This window comes from Oncorhynchus mykiss, chromosome 25 (genome assembly GCF_057628025.1).
Source record: "Oncorhynchus mykiss isolate SJ-2025 chromosome 25, ASM5762802v1, whole genome shotgun sequence".
Classification (NCBI taxonomy): Eukaryota; Metazoa; Chordata; class Actinopteri; order Salmoniformes; family Salmonidae; genus Oncorhynchus; species Oncorhynchus mykiss.
In genome coordinates, this window is record NC_143046.1 from 11,063,326 (window position 1) to 11,080,000 (window position 16,675).

The following is a 16,675-nucleotide window of genomic DNA, read 5'->3' on the forward strand; positions in this document are numbered from 1 at the left end:
GTTATAGAATGGATAGAATGGTATGGATCTGTTTCAGAATGGATAGAATGGTATGTGTCTGTTATAGAATGGATAGAATGGGTATGAATCTGTTATAGAATGGATGGAATGGGTGTGGATCTGTTTCAGAATGGATAGAATGGTATGGATCTGTTACAGAATGGATAGAATGGGTATGAATCTGTTACAGAATGGATAGAATGGTATGTATCGGTTACAGAATGGATAGAATGGTATGGATATGTTTCAGAATGGATAGAATGGGTATGGATCTGTTTCAGAATGGATAGAATGGTATGTATCGGTTACAGAATGGATAGAATGGGTATGGATCTGTTTCAGAATGGATAGAATGGGTATGAATCTGTTACAGAATGGATAGAATGGGTATGAATCTGTTATAGAATGGATAGAATGGGTGTGGATCTGTTTCAGAATGGATAGAATGGTATGGATCTGTTACAGAATGGATAGAATGGGTATGAATCTGTTACAGAATGGATAGAATGGGTATGAATCTGTTACAGAATGGATAGAATGGGTATGAATCTGTTACAGAATGGATAGAATGGGTGTGGATCTGTTTCAGAATGGATAGAATGGTATGGATCTGTTACAGAATGGATAGAATGGTATGTATCGGTTACAGAATGTATAGAATTGTGTGGATCTGTTTCAGAATGGATAGAATTGTATGGATCTGTTACAGAATGGATAGAATGGTATGTATCGGTTACAGAATGTATAGAATTGTATGGATCTGTTACAGAATGGATAGAATGGGTACATGGGGATGGATGATACATGGGGATGGATGATACATGGGGATGGATGATACATGGGGATGGATGATACATGGGAATTGATGATACATGGGGATGGATGATACATGGGGATGGATGATACATGGGGATGGATGATACATGGGGATGGATGATACATGGGGATGGATGATACATGGGGATGGATGATACATGGGGATGGATGGTACATGGGGATGGATGATACATGGGGATGGATGGTACATGGGGATGGATGATACATGGGGATGGATGATACATGGGGATGGATGATACATGGGGATGGATGGTACATGGGGATGGATGATAGATGGGGATGGATGGTACATGGGGATTGATGGTACACGGGGATGGATGGTACATGGGGATGGATGATACATGGGGATGGATGATACATGAGGATGGATGATACATGAGGATGGATGATACATGGGGATGGATGATACTTGAGGGGTGTGAAGAGAGGTAGGGTGTTCAACAGAGTGAGCAGGGGAGGAGAGATGTAGGGTGTTCAACAGAGTGAGGAGGGGAGGAGAGAGGCAGGGTGTTCAACAGGGTGAGGAGAGAGGTAGGGTGTTCAACAGAGTGAGCAGGGGAGGAGAGAGGCAGGGTTTTCAACAGGGTGATGAGGGGGGAGGAGAGAGGTAGGGTGTTCAACAGAGTGAGCAGGGGAGGAGAGAGGCAGGGTGTTCAACAGGGTGAGGAGGGGGGATGAGAGAGGTAGGGTGTTCAACAGGGTGAGGAGGGAGAGGAGAGAGGTAGGGTGTTCAACAGGGTGAGGAGGGGGGATGAGAGAGGCAGGGTGTTCAACAGGGTGAGGAGGGAGAGGAGAGAGGTAGGGTTTTCAACAGGGTGAGGAGGGGGAGGAGAGAGGCAGGGTGTTCAACAGGGTGAGGAGGGGGGAGGAGAGAGGTAGGGTGTTCAACAGGGTGAGGAGGGGGGAGGAGAGAGGCAGGGTGTTCAACAGGGAAAGGAGGGGGGAGGAGAGAGGCAGGGTGTTCAACAGAGTGAGGAGGGGAGAAATATACTGTTCCAATTGGCTTTTCACTGATCCTGTGTCGTGTGTGTGTGTGTGTGTGTGTGTGTGTGTGTGTGTGTGTGTGTGTGTGTGTGTGTGTGTGGGTGTGTGTGTGTGTGTGTGTGTGTGTGTGTGTGTGTGTGTGTGTGAGAGAGAGAGAGAGTACACGCGCGCGTGTGAATCATGCCTGTGTGTATGGGTCTTCAGAGTGATAACGGCACCTTAAGGAATGTCCTGATTACTTTTCCCTGAGTGGTTAGTGGGCCTGACGCCTGCTGGTACATTATAAATCATTTACAGTCATTTTGGAATGCAATATCCTCTAAACTCCTGGCTTTACTTCTCTCTACTGTTATTGGACAGTGCTCCTGCCTGTCCTATTTAGCCAGCTGCTAGCCACTGAGGCTGAGCTGGGCCAGGGGGGGCTAGGAGGAGGGGGTTGAGGTGGTATGGGGTAGAGGTGGGGGTTGAGGAGGGGTTTGAAGAGGGGGGAGTAGGAGGAGGGTGGAGTTGAAGGGGGGGGGGTTTGAGGAGTAGGGAGGTTGAGGAGTGGGTTTGAGGATGGGTTGAGAAGGGGAGTCTAGGAGCAGGGGTAGTTGAGGATGGGAGGTTGAGGAGGTAGAGGGGTTGAGGGGGGTTTTGCTCCCTTTCTCTCTCTCTCTCTCTCATTGTCTCTCTCTCACTCCCCCCTCCCTCTCTCAAACTCTCTCCCTCCCTCTCCCTCTCTCTCTCTCTCTCTCCCTCCCTCCCTCCCTGTCTCTCTCTCTAACTCTCTCTCTCTCTCTCTCTCTCTCTCTTTCTCTCTCTCTCTCTCTCCCTCCCTCCCTCTCTCTCTCCCTCTCTCTTTCTCTCTTATCTTCGACTAAGACAGGGGAGGTGTAACTGAGACAGCATTTTATCAGATCTTTATCTATAGAGAAGGGGGAGGTAGAGAAACTCCACCTAATGGTGAACATGACATTTTTATGTTTTTAATGTTATTGGAAGTCATTAAAAACTGTTGATAGTGTAGGTTTGTAGTGATTTATCTTTTTCTAAACATTTATATAATGTTCCTTTGGTATGTATTTTATGTGTTATGTGAGATGGGGACATGTTAGGGACATATGCCTTTTTTTGTAGTGTGCTCATTGCCATGTTAATCTTTCAATAGCTAGACTAAGTAGTGCAACACTTTACCCCAGCGACTCGCCGAGCCCTTGATTGTGTAGATTGATAGCATGGGTAAGTGCACTGTCATGTTTATGTGTTCTGGTTTATATCAGGACAGAAAAGACCCTCTCTACCAGTCAATAGAACATGAGTGAATAAAATAAATGAATGTAAACTGTTTGTCTGTATCTCTGGAGATTGTCATAAATGTTCCTATCCTCTTTTTTCTTCCCTCTCTTCAGCAGGTATAGGATGGAAGATCTGACGAGAGGAGGAGAGGACAGTGAATGAAGACTGTAAAGAAAGGAAATAGCACAACTTTTTATTTTTGTACTGTTCTGTTTTATCTGCTCAGCTCCTTTATCCAGACTGATAAGTAGATCTATGGGTGCTGGACTGTTGGGCTGAGAGACGGGATTACTGGGCGAAGGGAAGACAGGGGAAGACGGGAAGACTGGGGAAGACAGGGGAGACAGGGGAAAACAGGGGAAGACAGGGAGAGGAAAAGAAAGGCTGTGTGAGCCGGGTAGGAGACCCGACGTTTATGTTGGTGACCTGCAGTTGTTGCTGAAACTCAGACGGACCATGTGGTTTTTGCCAAGGAGAAACAGTCTCCTCTCCTCTCAGCATCAGGACCATGGAGACTGGCATGGTGCCCACATACCCAGCTCCATCTCCAGCCTCAGCATCACCGCGTCCTTCTGGATCTTAACTTTTTCCTGGTGCTTGGTGGCTGTCCGAGGCCAGGCCTACCACCCCACTGTGAACACGCAGTATGGGAAACTCCGGGGGGTGAGAGTGCCCCTACCCAGTGAGATACTGGGACCAGTGGACCAGTATTTGGGGGTCCCGTATGCAGCCTCCCCAGTGGGAGAGAAACGCTTCCTGCCCCCCGAGCCGCCCTCCTCCTGGTCAGGGATAAAGAACGCCACCCACTTTGCCCCCGTTTGCCCCCAGAATATTCACAATGCCGTGCCAGAGATTATGATGCCCATATGGTTCTCCTTCAGCCTGGATATAGTGGCCTCTTACATACAGGATCAAAACGAGGACTGTTTGTATCTAAACATCTACGTTCCTACGGAGGATGGTGAGTGGGTCGGGTATACGAGAACAAAACCAAACTATTTTTATGTATTTTCTAGCTCTTATTCTATCTCTCTCTGAGACTGTGTGTCGCTACTGTAGTGTGTGTGGAGCATGCCGTGTTGTCCTCCCTGTGCATGCTGTGTCTGTGTCCTCCACCACTACCATCTCCAGCATCCTCATTCTGACTTGATCTTCCATGGCAGACATCTATTTTCATCAACTCTCCCTTTCCATGCCACTGTTTGAGGTTCCTCTTTGTGTTGATTAAAAAATAACACCCCAAAAAGACAAAATATTACATAAAATGCCTGAAAAAAACAATCAGATGTTGAAACAGATTGGGCCTAGCACTGTACCTTGGTGCACTCCCTTCCCTTACTGTCGTGAGTGTTCTGGGGATAATATGATTAGCTATGAGCTATTAGACAATGATCTTCTGTATGGTTGGTTGGTGAAATATTCTGGTACACTCGAGGCCTGTGGCATCAGACTAGACCATGTAAGACCCCTTACTTTCCTATTCTTATCAAGCATTTGTCTTTGCAGTCTTTGCAAACTACAGGTGCAACAGACAAACTAATACAATATTTGAACTGAAGACCTACATTTCAATCCATTAAGATCCACACAGCAAAGCTTGAAATTGTAAATGGTCCCAGTGTTCATAATGATACAAAATATTGCATACAATTTAATCTTAATACGAACGGCAAATACTGTTGGCAATGTGCTGGAACGGAAAGTCCCGTCTAACTCTGAAGCACCTGTGTGGTGGTAAGGGGTCTTATATAGAAGTGCATGTGAATATGGGCTTCTTGTGTTCCGACGTGCAGCAAATTCATTCCACCATTTTGGAATATTTCTGCAGAAACACCCCCAGTTACTCTCTGGACAGTCCCTCCTTCATTGTTGTTGATGAGGGAGGGATGGGGAGATGGGGAGGGTTTGGGGGGGGGGGGGGTTGGCTAAATCTGAAGTTGTTGCATGTCACCTTCCAGGTCTTTTCCAGAGCTTTCTGTTATTTTGTAGTTGTTTTTATTTATTTTACAGTCAAAAGAATATCCAAGGAATGTGCCAGGAAACCCAACAAGAAAATGTGTAGAAAAGGAGGTATGTAAGACAGACAACACGGTGGGAGTGAAAGACAGGAGAGAAAATGCCATCTCTCTAAACCCAGCGAGATATCAGCACCTATCAACCCTCAAATCAAACTGTTGACTGGGAGGAGCAGGGGACCTACAGTTCTCATTAACCTGAACGTGTGTGTGTGTGTGTGTGTGTGTGTGTGTGTGTGCGTGCGTGCGTGCGTGTGCGTGCGTGCGTGCGTGTGTGTGTGTGATAAAGAGATAAATGGAGAGTAAAATGAAGTCCATGAAGATTGAATGCTTTGTACTTATTTTTCATCAGTAATGTTGCTTTTTATATGAAAGCACTGTATTTTATTTGACACACAGCTTAACAACATAATTGATCATCAAAACCAATTCAAACATGACAATGTGGATAACATTGCGCAGTCCATTAGTAATTGCAGCCTTCCAGGCTAAATCACGACAAACAGATCAATTCTTCGGAATGGAAATAACAAGGCTGATTCAATCCGAATCAGAATGGCCATTTTAAAGTCATGTAACACAAATCAGAGTTAAAGGGGCAATCTGTGATTGGTGCATCCCTTTTTCCCCCAACCTAAAACAAATATATTGTTGTTTTTCATATTCCGGATTGCCCCCTTTAAAGTTATGTAAAACTAAATCAGGGTTGGAATGAGAGGAACTTCAGGAGTTGAAAGACTTTTTTCTAATTGAAATAATTTGTCAAAGGAGACAAGAAGAGAAAGCATTTGAGACCCAGGCTGTTGATTACATTTTCACATAACAGTCGAGGCATCCGTTCCAAATGGCACCCTGTTCCTTTTGTAGTGCACTACTGTTGACCAGGGCTCATAGGGTAGTGCACTACATTTAACCAGGACCTATAGGGTAGTGCACTACGTTCAACCAGGGCCCATGGGGTGCCATTTGGGACGAGGACAAGTTCTGTCTGCAAGTCATAACTCACAACAAGCAAACATTCTCCTGTAGAGAGAAAGATGCATCATTGAGATACATTGGATTAGAGTCGTTACACCTCTCGGGATTCATACAAACGTTGTATTACAAAGTGCTGATGTTACTTTCATTACGGAAAATGGATGGTCAACATAGCTACTCTTTGCTTTGGTTTTCTGTAAATTCTGTCATTTCCAAGAGCAACGGTTAAAGTTTATACTTGTAATCACAGCGAAATTTGCCAAAAGCCAGGTAATTCACCTCCAAACATTGTAACTATCAGAAGCCTTAATATTAAAGCTGATATTAAATCTAACGTTCTGTTAGTTTTAAGCAGTCGGAAATCTCGGAAACGTTACATTTGAGAGGCAGGAAGCTCAGCCATTAGCCTCACCTAGTGATTTTGCAGACAGACACACACACACACACACACACACACTCCCGCTCACTTTAGTAAACCAATTTAGTTTGAGACAGACGGAGCCCCAACAGGCGTTTCTGAATTAGTCCCCGTAGTAGAATACACACAGAAATATCCCTTTAATATTCAACCTCCACTTGGAAACATTTTCAATTAACTTCCTCATGTTTCGTAATGAGGAAATAGTTTATCATATGTTTGCTATGTTGATTTTGTGACATATGATTGTGCTGAAGGGGTGACTGTGTTGGCATCTTAAATGGCACCCTATTCCCTATATAGTGCACTACTTATTACTAGGGTCCATAGGGCTCTATTTAGGGAATAGGGTTCGATTTGGGATATGCTTGGTGCATTGCATAGCGTCTCAGCATCCTCTTCAACACTAGAGCTGTAATCTTCTAGCTCATTGAAATGGAAAGGGTTGCTGTGACAGTACTACTTCAACATGTTTGTTAACTTTTTTAATCTAATGCATGGATATACAGCATGTACTATTATTTTGTGCTATAGTAGGTTGAAAGCTTCCCATGATGCAAACTTTGTTAAACTTAAGCAAATATGTTGATTAAATAATTTGCTTTAGTCATGATTCTGCTCTAGAAAGAGTGAGTGTATGGGGTCCCCCGGGTGGCGCAGTGATTAAGGGCGCTGTACTGCAGCGCCAGCTGTGCCATCAGAGACTCTGGGTTCGCGCCCAGGCTCTGTCGTAACCGACCGGGAGTTCCGTGGGGCAATGCACAATTGACCTAGCGCTGCCCGGGTTAGGGAGGGCTTGGCTGGTAGGGATGTCTCATTGCGCACCAGCGACTCCTGTGGCAGGCCGGGCGCAGTGTACGCTAACCAAGGTTGCCAGGTGCACGGTGTTTCCTCTAGAATGTACTGTGTGGACTATCCCCAATTTCGTGGTATCCAATTGTTTTTAGTAGCTACTGTTTTGTCTTATCGCTACAACTCCCGTACGGGCTCGGGAGAGACGAAGGTTGATACACATTGGTGCGGCTGGATTCCGGGTTGGATGCGCGCTGTGTTAAGAAGCAGTGCGGCTTGGTTGGGTTGTGTATCAACCCAACCAAGTCTCTCCCGAGCCCGTACGGGAGTTGTAGCGATAAGACAAAACAGTAGCTACTAAAAACAATTGGATACCACGAAATTGGGGATAGTCCACGCAGTACATTCTAGAATGACATAATAGTAAATCAAATGTATTTATATAGCCCTTCGTACATCAGCTCATATCTCAAAGTGCTGTACAGAAACCCAGCCTAAAACCTCTACACAGCAAGCAATGCAGGTGTAGAAGCACGGTGGCTAGGAAAAACTCCCTAGAAAGGCCAAAACCTAGGAAGAAACCAGGCTATGAGGGGTGGCCAGTCCTCTTCTGGCTGTGCCGGGTGGAGATTATAACAGAACATGGCCAAGATGTTCAAATGTTCATAAATGATAGTAATCACAGTGAACAGGTCAGGGTTCCATGGCCGCAGGCAGAACAGTTGAAACTGGAGCAGCAGCACGGCCAGGTGGACTGGGGACAACAAGGAGTCATGTCAGGTAGTCCTGAGGCATTGTCCTAGGGAGAGAGAGAGAATTAGAATCACACAGGACACCGGATAAGACAGGAGAAATACTCCAGATATAACAGACTGACTCCCGACACATAAACTACTGCAGCATAAATACTGGATGCTGAGACAGGAGGGGTCAGGAGGGGTCAGGAGACACTGTTGCCCCATCCGATGATGGGTACATGCCCAGTACGTACATGCAGTAAATTTATACAATAGGTTGATTCAGTTTCTGTCTGTTACTTTTTTATGTTTTATTTTTTTTATTTTTCTCCCCAATTTCATGGTATCCAATTGTTGTAGTAGCTACTATCTTGTCTCATCGCTACAACTCCCGTACGGGCTCGGGAGAGAGGAAGGTTGAAAGTCGCCCCACGGACCTCCCGGTCGCGGCCGGTTACGAGAGAGCCTGGGCGCGAACCCAGGGACTCTGATGGCACAGCTGGCGCTGCAGTACAGCGCCCTTAACCACTGCGCCACCCGGGAGACCCACTCCTGTTACTTTCTTAGTAATTGTACAGTAATCAGTAATATATGTGTCAGTTGTGAATGAAGTTATGAACTTTGAAATGCTTTTCTAACACTAGGACCTTTATAGTGGAACAGAGTCATACACCCACCAGAGATATGTTGGTATCTACAAACCCTTAAATTATCACAGCTATATTGTGAAGCTTCAATCTCTTTATGAACATGTATCCTCAAGAGGTACACTATGATTCATTCTGAGGAAGAAGCGTGGCAGTAGGCTCCCAATACAATGGTTGTATGATCGTTGCCAAGCAACAATAAGCAGCAGTCGTGATTGGAGCGGGAGTTCAGGGCCAGTTCAGCATTTCTAGACAATAATTCAAAGAAAATGATGTATGGATAAAAGTGCATGTATGATTACATTGAAAAAACTTAATAGCTACTTAATATAAAGTGCCTTGCGAAAGTATTCGGCCCCCTTGAACTTTGCGACCTTTTGCCACATTTCAGGCTTCAAACATAAAGATATAAAACTGTATTTTTTTGTGAAGAATCAACAACAAGTGGGACACAATCATGAAGTGGAACAACATTTATTGGATATTTCAAACTTTTTTAACAAATCAAAAACTGAAAAATTGGGCGTGCAAAATTATTCAGCCCCTTTACTTTCAGTGCAGCAAACTCTCTCCAGAAGTTCAGTGAGGATCTCTGAATGATCCAATGTTGACCTAAATGACTAATGATGATAAATACAATCCACCTGTGTGTAATCAAGTCTCCGTATAAATGCACCTGCACTGTGATAGTCTCAGAGGTCCGTTAAAAGCACAGAGAGCATCATGAAGAACAAGGAACACACCAGGCAGGTCCGAGATACTGTTGTGAAGAAGTTTAAAGCCGGATTTGGATACAAAAATATTTCCCAAGCTTTAAACATCCCAAGGAGCGATAATATTGAAATGGAAGGAGTATCAGACCACTGCAAATCTACCAAGACCTGGCCGTCCCTCTAAACTTTCAGCTCATACAAGGAGAAGACTGATCAGAGATGCAGCCAAGAGGCCCATGATCACTCTGGATGAACTGCAGAGATCTACAGCTGAGGTGGGAGACTCTGTCCATAGGACAACAATCAGTCGTATACTGCACAAATCTGGCCTTTATGGAAGAGTGGCAAGAAGAAAGCCATTTCTTAAAGATATCCATAAAAAGTGTCGTTTAAAGTTTGCCACAAGCCACCTGGGAGACACACCAAACATGTGGAAGAAGGTGCTCTGGTCAGATGAAACCAAAATTGAACTTTTTGGCAACAATGCAAAACGTTATGTTTGGCCTAAAAGCAACACAGCTCATCACCCTGAACACACCATCCCCACTGTCAAACATGGTGGTGGCAGCATCATGGTTTGGGCCTGCTTTTCTTCAGCAGGGACAGGGAAGATGGTTAAAATTGATGGGAAGATGGATGGAGCCAAATACAGGACCATTCTGGAAGAAAACCTGATGGAGTCTGCAAAAGACCTGAGACTGGGACGGAGATTTGTCTTCCAACAAGACAATGATCCAAAACATAAAGCAAAATCTACAATGGAATGGTTCAAAAATAAACATATCCAGGTGTTAGAATGGCCAAGTCAAAGTCCAGACCTGAATCCAATCGAGAATCTGTGGAAAGAACTGAAAACTGCTGTTCACAAATGCTCTCCATCCAACCTCACTGAGCTCGAGCTGTTTTGCAAGGAGGAATGGAAAAAAATGTCAATCTCTCGATGTGCAAAACTGATAGACATACCCCAAGCGACTTACAGCTGTAATCGCAGCAAAAGGTGGCGCTACAAAGTATTAACTTAAGGGGGCTGAATAATTTTGCACGCCCAATTTTTCAAGTCTTGATTTGTTAAAAAAGTTTGAAATATCCAATAAATGTTGTTCCACTTCATGATTGTGTCCCACTTGTTGTTGATTCTTCACAAAAAAAATACAGTTTTATATCTTTATGTTTGAAGCCTGAAATGTGGCAAAAGGTCGCAAAGTTCAAGGGGGCCGAATACTTTCGCAAGGCACTGTATATTAGCCAAACTATGCCAACACAGAGAAGGTTATGAGTGGTATGATGAAACCACTCAACACTGGCATAAACTTTCCATCACTGAGAGAGAGAGAGAGAGAGAGAGAGAGAGAGAGAGAGAGAGAGAGAGAGAGAGAGAGAGAGAGAATGCTTCAGACAGAGAGAGACAGGCAGAGTGAAAGAGAGAGAGAGACAGAGATAGGGAGGGAGGGAGAAGGCTTCAGACAGAGAGAGACAGGCAGAGTTAAAGAGAGAGAGAGAGAGAGAGAGAGAGACAGGCAGAGTGAAAGAGAGAGAGAGAGAGAGATAGGGAGGGAGGGAGAAGGCTTCAGACAGAGAGACAGGCAGAGTGAAAGAGAGAGAGAGAGACAGAGGGAGACAGGCAGAGTGAAAGAGAGAGAGAGACAGAGAGACAGGCAGCGTGAGAGAGAGAGATAGAGAGATAGGGAGGGAGGGAGAAGGTTTCAGACAGAGAGAGACAGGCAGAGTGAACGAGAGAGAGACAGAGAGACAGGCAGAGTGAAAGAGAGAGAGAGAGAGAGAGGGAGGGAGGGAGAAGGTTTCAGACAGAGAGAGACAGGCAGAGTGAAAGAGAGAGAGAGACAGAGATAGGGAGGGAGGGAGAAGGCTTCAGACAGAGAGAGACAGGCAGAGTGAAAGAGAGAGAGAGAGAGAGATAGGGAGGGTGGGAGAAGGTTTTAGACAGAGAGAGACAGGCAGAGTGAAAGAGAGAGAGAGAGAGAGATAGGGAGGGTGGGAGAAGGTTTTAGACAGAGAGAGACAGGCAGAGTGAAAGAGAGAGAGAGGCCTCGGAAAGTGGAGAACCGTACAATAACCTGTCCTAAGATCAAAGTTTCTCTAGTGTCTGAATAGAAAATGTGCGTCATGTTTCAGTATAGAAGTCTGTTATGACTCTCGCAGTGACCAGGGCGTCATCGAGTTTTGATACATACAACACATGACCTTCCTTAGTTATTCCACCGCTGGCTGGTGCACTGTAATGTCCAGGCCAGGCAGGTATGGGCTAAGGTCATGTGGAGGAGGCTGAACATGCAACATCAGCATTTGGGCTACAGAGGGTGTGTGTGTGTGTGTGTGTGTGTGTGTGTGTGTGTGTGTGTGTGTGTGTGTGTGTGTGTGTGTGTGTGTGTGCATTGGTATTTTTCAAATTATTAATTACATATAGCCTTACGTATAGCCACTCATTTTCTCTCTCTGAATAACTGAACTGAGGAGAGGTTTAATGAGGGGCAGAGGCATCGATCCATAGCGGCAAATATCCCTTCGATTCCCTGCTAGATTGGCTAGACAGACAGACAGACAGACAGACAGACAGACAGACAGACAGGTTGACTTTGCTTTATGAGTTCATACAGACCCTGATGAGGGTTACTGTGTGAAAGACTTCCTCTATACTGGTAGCTCATTTCATTAATTCCTGGACTTTAACCGAGACCTATTTAAACCCAGGGCGCTCCTTCATGAAGCCATCACTGCGATTGTGTGAGTTTAATGGTATAACGAAAAAGTATAAAACGTGTTGTTTTTTTACATCCTCTGGTGCTGTGTTCATTATGTGTCTCCAATGACACCCCATTCCCTTATATGGTACATTACTAAGGCACTAGCTGTTTATGTCTTTATTATAAACGTATATGGTACATTACTAAGGCTGTTTATGTCTTTATTATAAACGTATATGGTACATTACTAAGGCACTAGCTGTTTATGTCTTTATTATAAACGTATATGGTACATTACTAAGGCACTAGCTGTTTATGTCTTCATTATAAACGTATATGGTACATACTAAGGCACTAGCTGTTTATGTCTTTATTTTAAACGTATATGGTACATTACTAAGGCACTAGCTGTTTATGTCTTTATTTTAAACTTGCAGTTCCAATGTGAGTAGCCAGCCCAGGTGAGCTTTTAAAACGATCTCCCATAGAGTTCACTGTTCTCCAGATGGTGTCATAGATTTTTGAGAGGCATACAGGACACATGACCCTCTCTGTCCTAGTTTAACCTCTTTCATCAGACAGGTTGAGAGAAGTGGAGAGAAAAAGGCATTTTCAAGTCCTGTCCTTGATTTTTCAGGTACACTCGACTGCCGTTCACATGCAGGTCAGAAACCTGTCACAAGATTGTACCAGACGCAGGGAGGGAGAAATAGAGAGGTATAGAGATAGGGAGTACGGGAGAGAGAGAGAGAGAGAGAGAGAGCGCTAGAGAGAGGGAGTGAGGGAGAAAGAGATTGAGAGTGGTAGAGAGAGAGAGAGAGAGGGAGAGAGAGAGAGGTAGAGAGAGAGAGAGAGAGAGATAAATTTCCTCCTGTGTGCTACCTAAACTCAGCAAAAAAATAATTGTCCCTTTTTCAAGACCCTGTCTTTCAAAGATAATTTGTAAAAATTGAAATAACTTCACAGATCTTCATTGTAAAGGGTTTAAACATTGTTTTCCATGCTTATTCAATGAACCATAAACAATTAATGAACATATACCTATGGAATGGTCGTTAAGACACTAACAGCTTACAGACGGCAGGCAATGGTGACAGTTATGATAACTTAGGACACTAAAGAGGCCTTTCTACTTGACTCTGAAAAACACCAAAAGAAAGATGCCCATAGTCCCTGCTCATCTGCATGAATGTGCCTTAGGCATGCTGCAAGGAGGCATGAGGACTGCAGATGTGGCCAGGGCAATAAATGTCCGTACTGTGAGACGCCTAAGACAGCGCTAGTGGGAGACAGGACGGACAGCTGATCGTCCTCGCAGTGGCAGACCATGTGTAACAACACCTGCACAGGATCGGTACATCCGAACATCACACCTGCGGGACAGGTACAGAATGGCAACAACAACTGCCCAAATTACACCAGGAACGCAAAATCCCTCCATCAGTGCTCAGACTGTCTGCAATAGGCTGAGAGAGGCTGGAATGAGGGCTTGTAGGCCTGTTGTAAGGCAGTTCCTCACCAGATATCACCGGCAACAACGCTGCCTATGGCCGCAAACCCACCGTCGCTGGACCAGACAGGACTGGCAAAAAGTGCTCTTCACTGACGAGTCGCGGTTTTGTATCACCAGGGGTGATGTTCGGATTCGCGTTTATTGTCGAAGGAATGAGCGTTACTCCGAGGCCTGTACTCTGGAGCGGGATCGATTTGGAGGTGGAGGGTCCGTAATTGTCTGGGTCGGTGTGTCACAGCGTCATTGAACTGAGCTCGTTGTCATTGCAGGCAATCTCAACGCTGTGAATTACAGGGAAGACATCCTCCTCCATCATGTGGTACCCTTCCTGCAGGCTCATCCTGACATGACCCTCCAACATGACAATGCCACCAGCTATACTGCCATGGCCAGCAAAGATCCCGGATCTCAATCCATTGAGCACATCTGGGACCTGTTGGATCGGAGGGTGAGGGCTAGGGCCATTCCCCCCAGAAATGTCCGGGAACTTGCAGGTGCCTTGGTGGAAGTGTGGGGTAACATCTCACAAGAACTGGCAAATCTGGTGCAGTCCATGAGGAGGAGATGCACTGCAGTACAACATATACTGACTGTTACTCTTGATTTTGACCTCCCTTTGTTCAGGGACACATTATTCAATTTCTGTTAGTCACATGTCTGTGGAACTTGTTCAGTTTATGTCTTAGTTGTTGAATCTTGTTATGTTCATACAAATATTTACACATGTTAAGTTTGTTGAAAATAAACATAGTTGACAGTGAGAGGAAGTTTTTTTTTTTCTGAGTTTATATCCCCCCACTAGAATCACCTTTAATGAAGACAGGTTCTCCATCCTGGAGAGGGAAATCAATATTTTTTAGGCCCAGGGACATGTACTAGTCTGTGGCGACCGAAATGCCAGAACTGGACAAGAACTTGACCTTAACCCGGAGTTTCTCAGAGCGTTCACAGTCAGCCCACTGACACCCCTATCAGACCACAGCAAAATCACAGTCTACTTGAACAGAGCAATACTCAATCACGAGGCATCAAAGCCAAAGGAACTAAGTCATTTAAAAAAATGCTATAGATGGAAGGAATGTAGTGTGAAAACCTACCAAAAACAATTAGGCAACAACAAATTCAATCCCTTCTAGACAATATCCCGGACAAAACTCTCCACTGTCTCCACTGTAATAGTGAAGCTGTCAATTCGGAGATAGAAAATGTCAACAGTATATTTGACAGCTCAGCTTCCCTATCTAATCTAAAAATTTCAAACAGAAAACCGAAGAAAATGAACAACAATGACAAATGGTTTGATGAAGAATGCAAAAACCTAAGAAAGAAATTGAGAAAACCTGTTCAACCAAAAACATAGAGACCCGGAAAACCTGAGTCATCAGTATGGTGAATCACTAAAACAATACAGAAATGCACTATCGAAAAAGAAGGAACAGCACATCAGAAATCAGCTCAATGTAATTGAAGAATCCATAGACTCTAACCACTTCTGGGAAAATTGGAAAACACTAAACAAATAACAACACAAAGAATTATCTATCCAAAATGGAGATGTATGGGTAAACCACTTCTCCAATCTTTTTGGCTCTATAACAAAGAACAAACAGCAAAAACATATACATTATCAAATGCAAATCTTTAAAGGCTACCAGAACCCACTGGATTCTCCAATTACCTTGAATGAACTACAGGACAAAATAAAAACCCTCCAACCCAAAAAGGCCTGTGCGTTTACGCATTGAAGGTAGGTGAGGAGTCAAACGCAGGGGGGCAGAGATGTCAGTGTCGCGTATATTTTAATAAAGGCAAGTCCAAAAACACGGTACAGTACAATACCCCAAAAACAATGCCCAACACAGTGGGAACTAACAGTACTCCCAAAAGGTGCAAAAACACAGCGCACCTTACTATAATAACCACACGCAAAATACACAGAGGAAATCCTCCACAAGCAACAGGAAAATAATCCCACACAAACCTAAGCGGGGAAACAGGGGTAAATATACAAACAGAAATGAAAGCGAATGAAAATGTGAATGAGCCAAAGACAAAACAGACGAAAAAGGAAACATGGATCGGTGAGGACTAGAAGGCCGGCAACGCCGACCGCCGAGCACTGCCCCAACTAGGAGAGGAAACATGGATCGGTGAGGACTAGAAGGCCGGCGACGCCGACCGCCGAGCACCGCCCCAACTAGGAGAGGAAACATGGATCAGTGAGGACTAGAAGGCCGGCGACGCCGAGCGCCGAACACCGCCCCAACTAGGAGAGGAAACATGGATTGGTGAGGACTAGTAGGCCAGAGACGCCAACCGCCGAGCACCGCCCCAACTAGGAGAGGAAACATGGATCGGTGAGGACTAGTAGGCCGGAGACGCCGACCGCCGAACACCGCCCCAACTAGGAGAGGAAACATGGATCGGTGAGGACTAGAAGGCCGGCGATGCCGACCGCCGAGCACCGCCCCAACTAGGAGAGGAAACATGGATCGGTGAGGACTAGAAGGCCTGCGACGCCGAGCGCCGAACACCGCCCCAACTAGGAGAGGAAACATGGATCGGTGAGGACTAGTAGACCGGAGACGCCGACCGCCGAACACCGCCCCAACTAGGAGAGGAAACATGGATCGGTGAGGACTAGAAGGCCGGCGAAGCCGACCGCCGAGCACCGTCCCAACTAGGAGAGGAAACATGGATCGGTGATGACTAGAAGGCCGGCGACGCCGACCGCCGAGCACCGTCCCAACTAGGAGAGGAAACATGGATCGGTGAGGACTAGAAGACCGGCGATACCGACCGCCGAGCACCGCCGCAACTAGGAGAGGAAACATGGATCAGTGAGGACTAGAAGGCCGGCGACGCTGAGCGCCGAACACCGCCCCAACTAGGACAGGAAACATGGATCGGTGAGGACTAGAAGGCCGGCGACTACGAGCGCCGAACACCGCCCCAACTAGGAGAGGAAACATGGATCGGTGAGGACTAGAAGGCCGGCGACGCAGAGCGCCGAACACCGCCCCAACTAGGAGAGGAAACATGGATCGGTGAGGACTAGTAG

General features: G+C 45.5%; 1 protein-coding gene across 2 annotated transcripts in view; it reads left to right on the top strand.

Moving 5' to 3' along the window:
* The window catches only part of nlgn3a (neuroligin 3a), a 419,030-nt gene that overhangs the window by 99,773 nt on the left and 302,582 nt on the right, over positions 1-16,675 (top strand). For both annotated transcript variants that reach the window (XM_090220116.1, XM_090220115.1), the window contains exon 2: positions 3,213-4,060. In XM_090220116.1, the coding sequence (XP_090076242.1) occupies positions 3,556-4,060 (505 nt within the window). In that variant the 5' untranslated portion in view covers positions 3,213-3,555. The remainder of the gene's footprint in view (positions 1-3,212; positions 4,061-16,675) is intronic.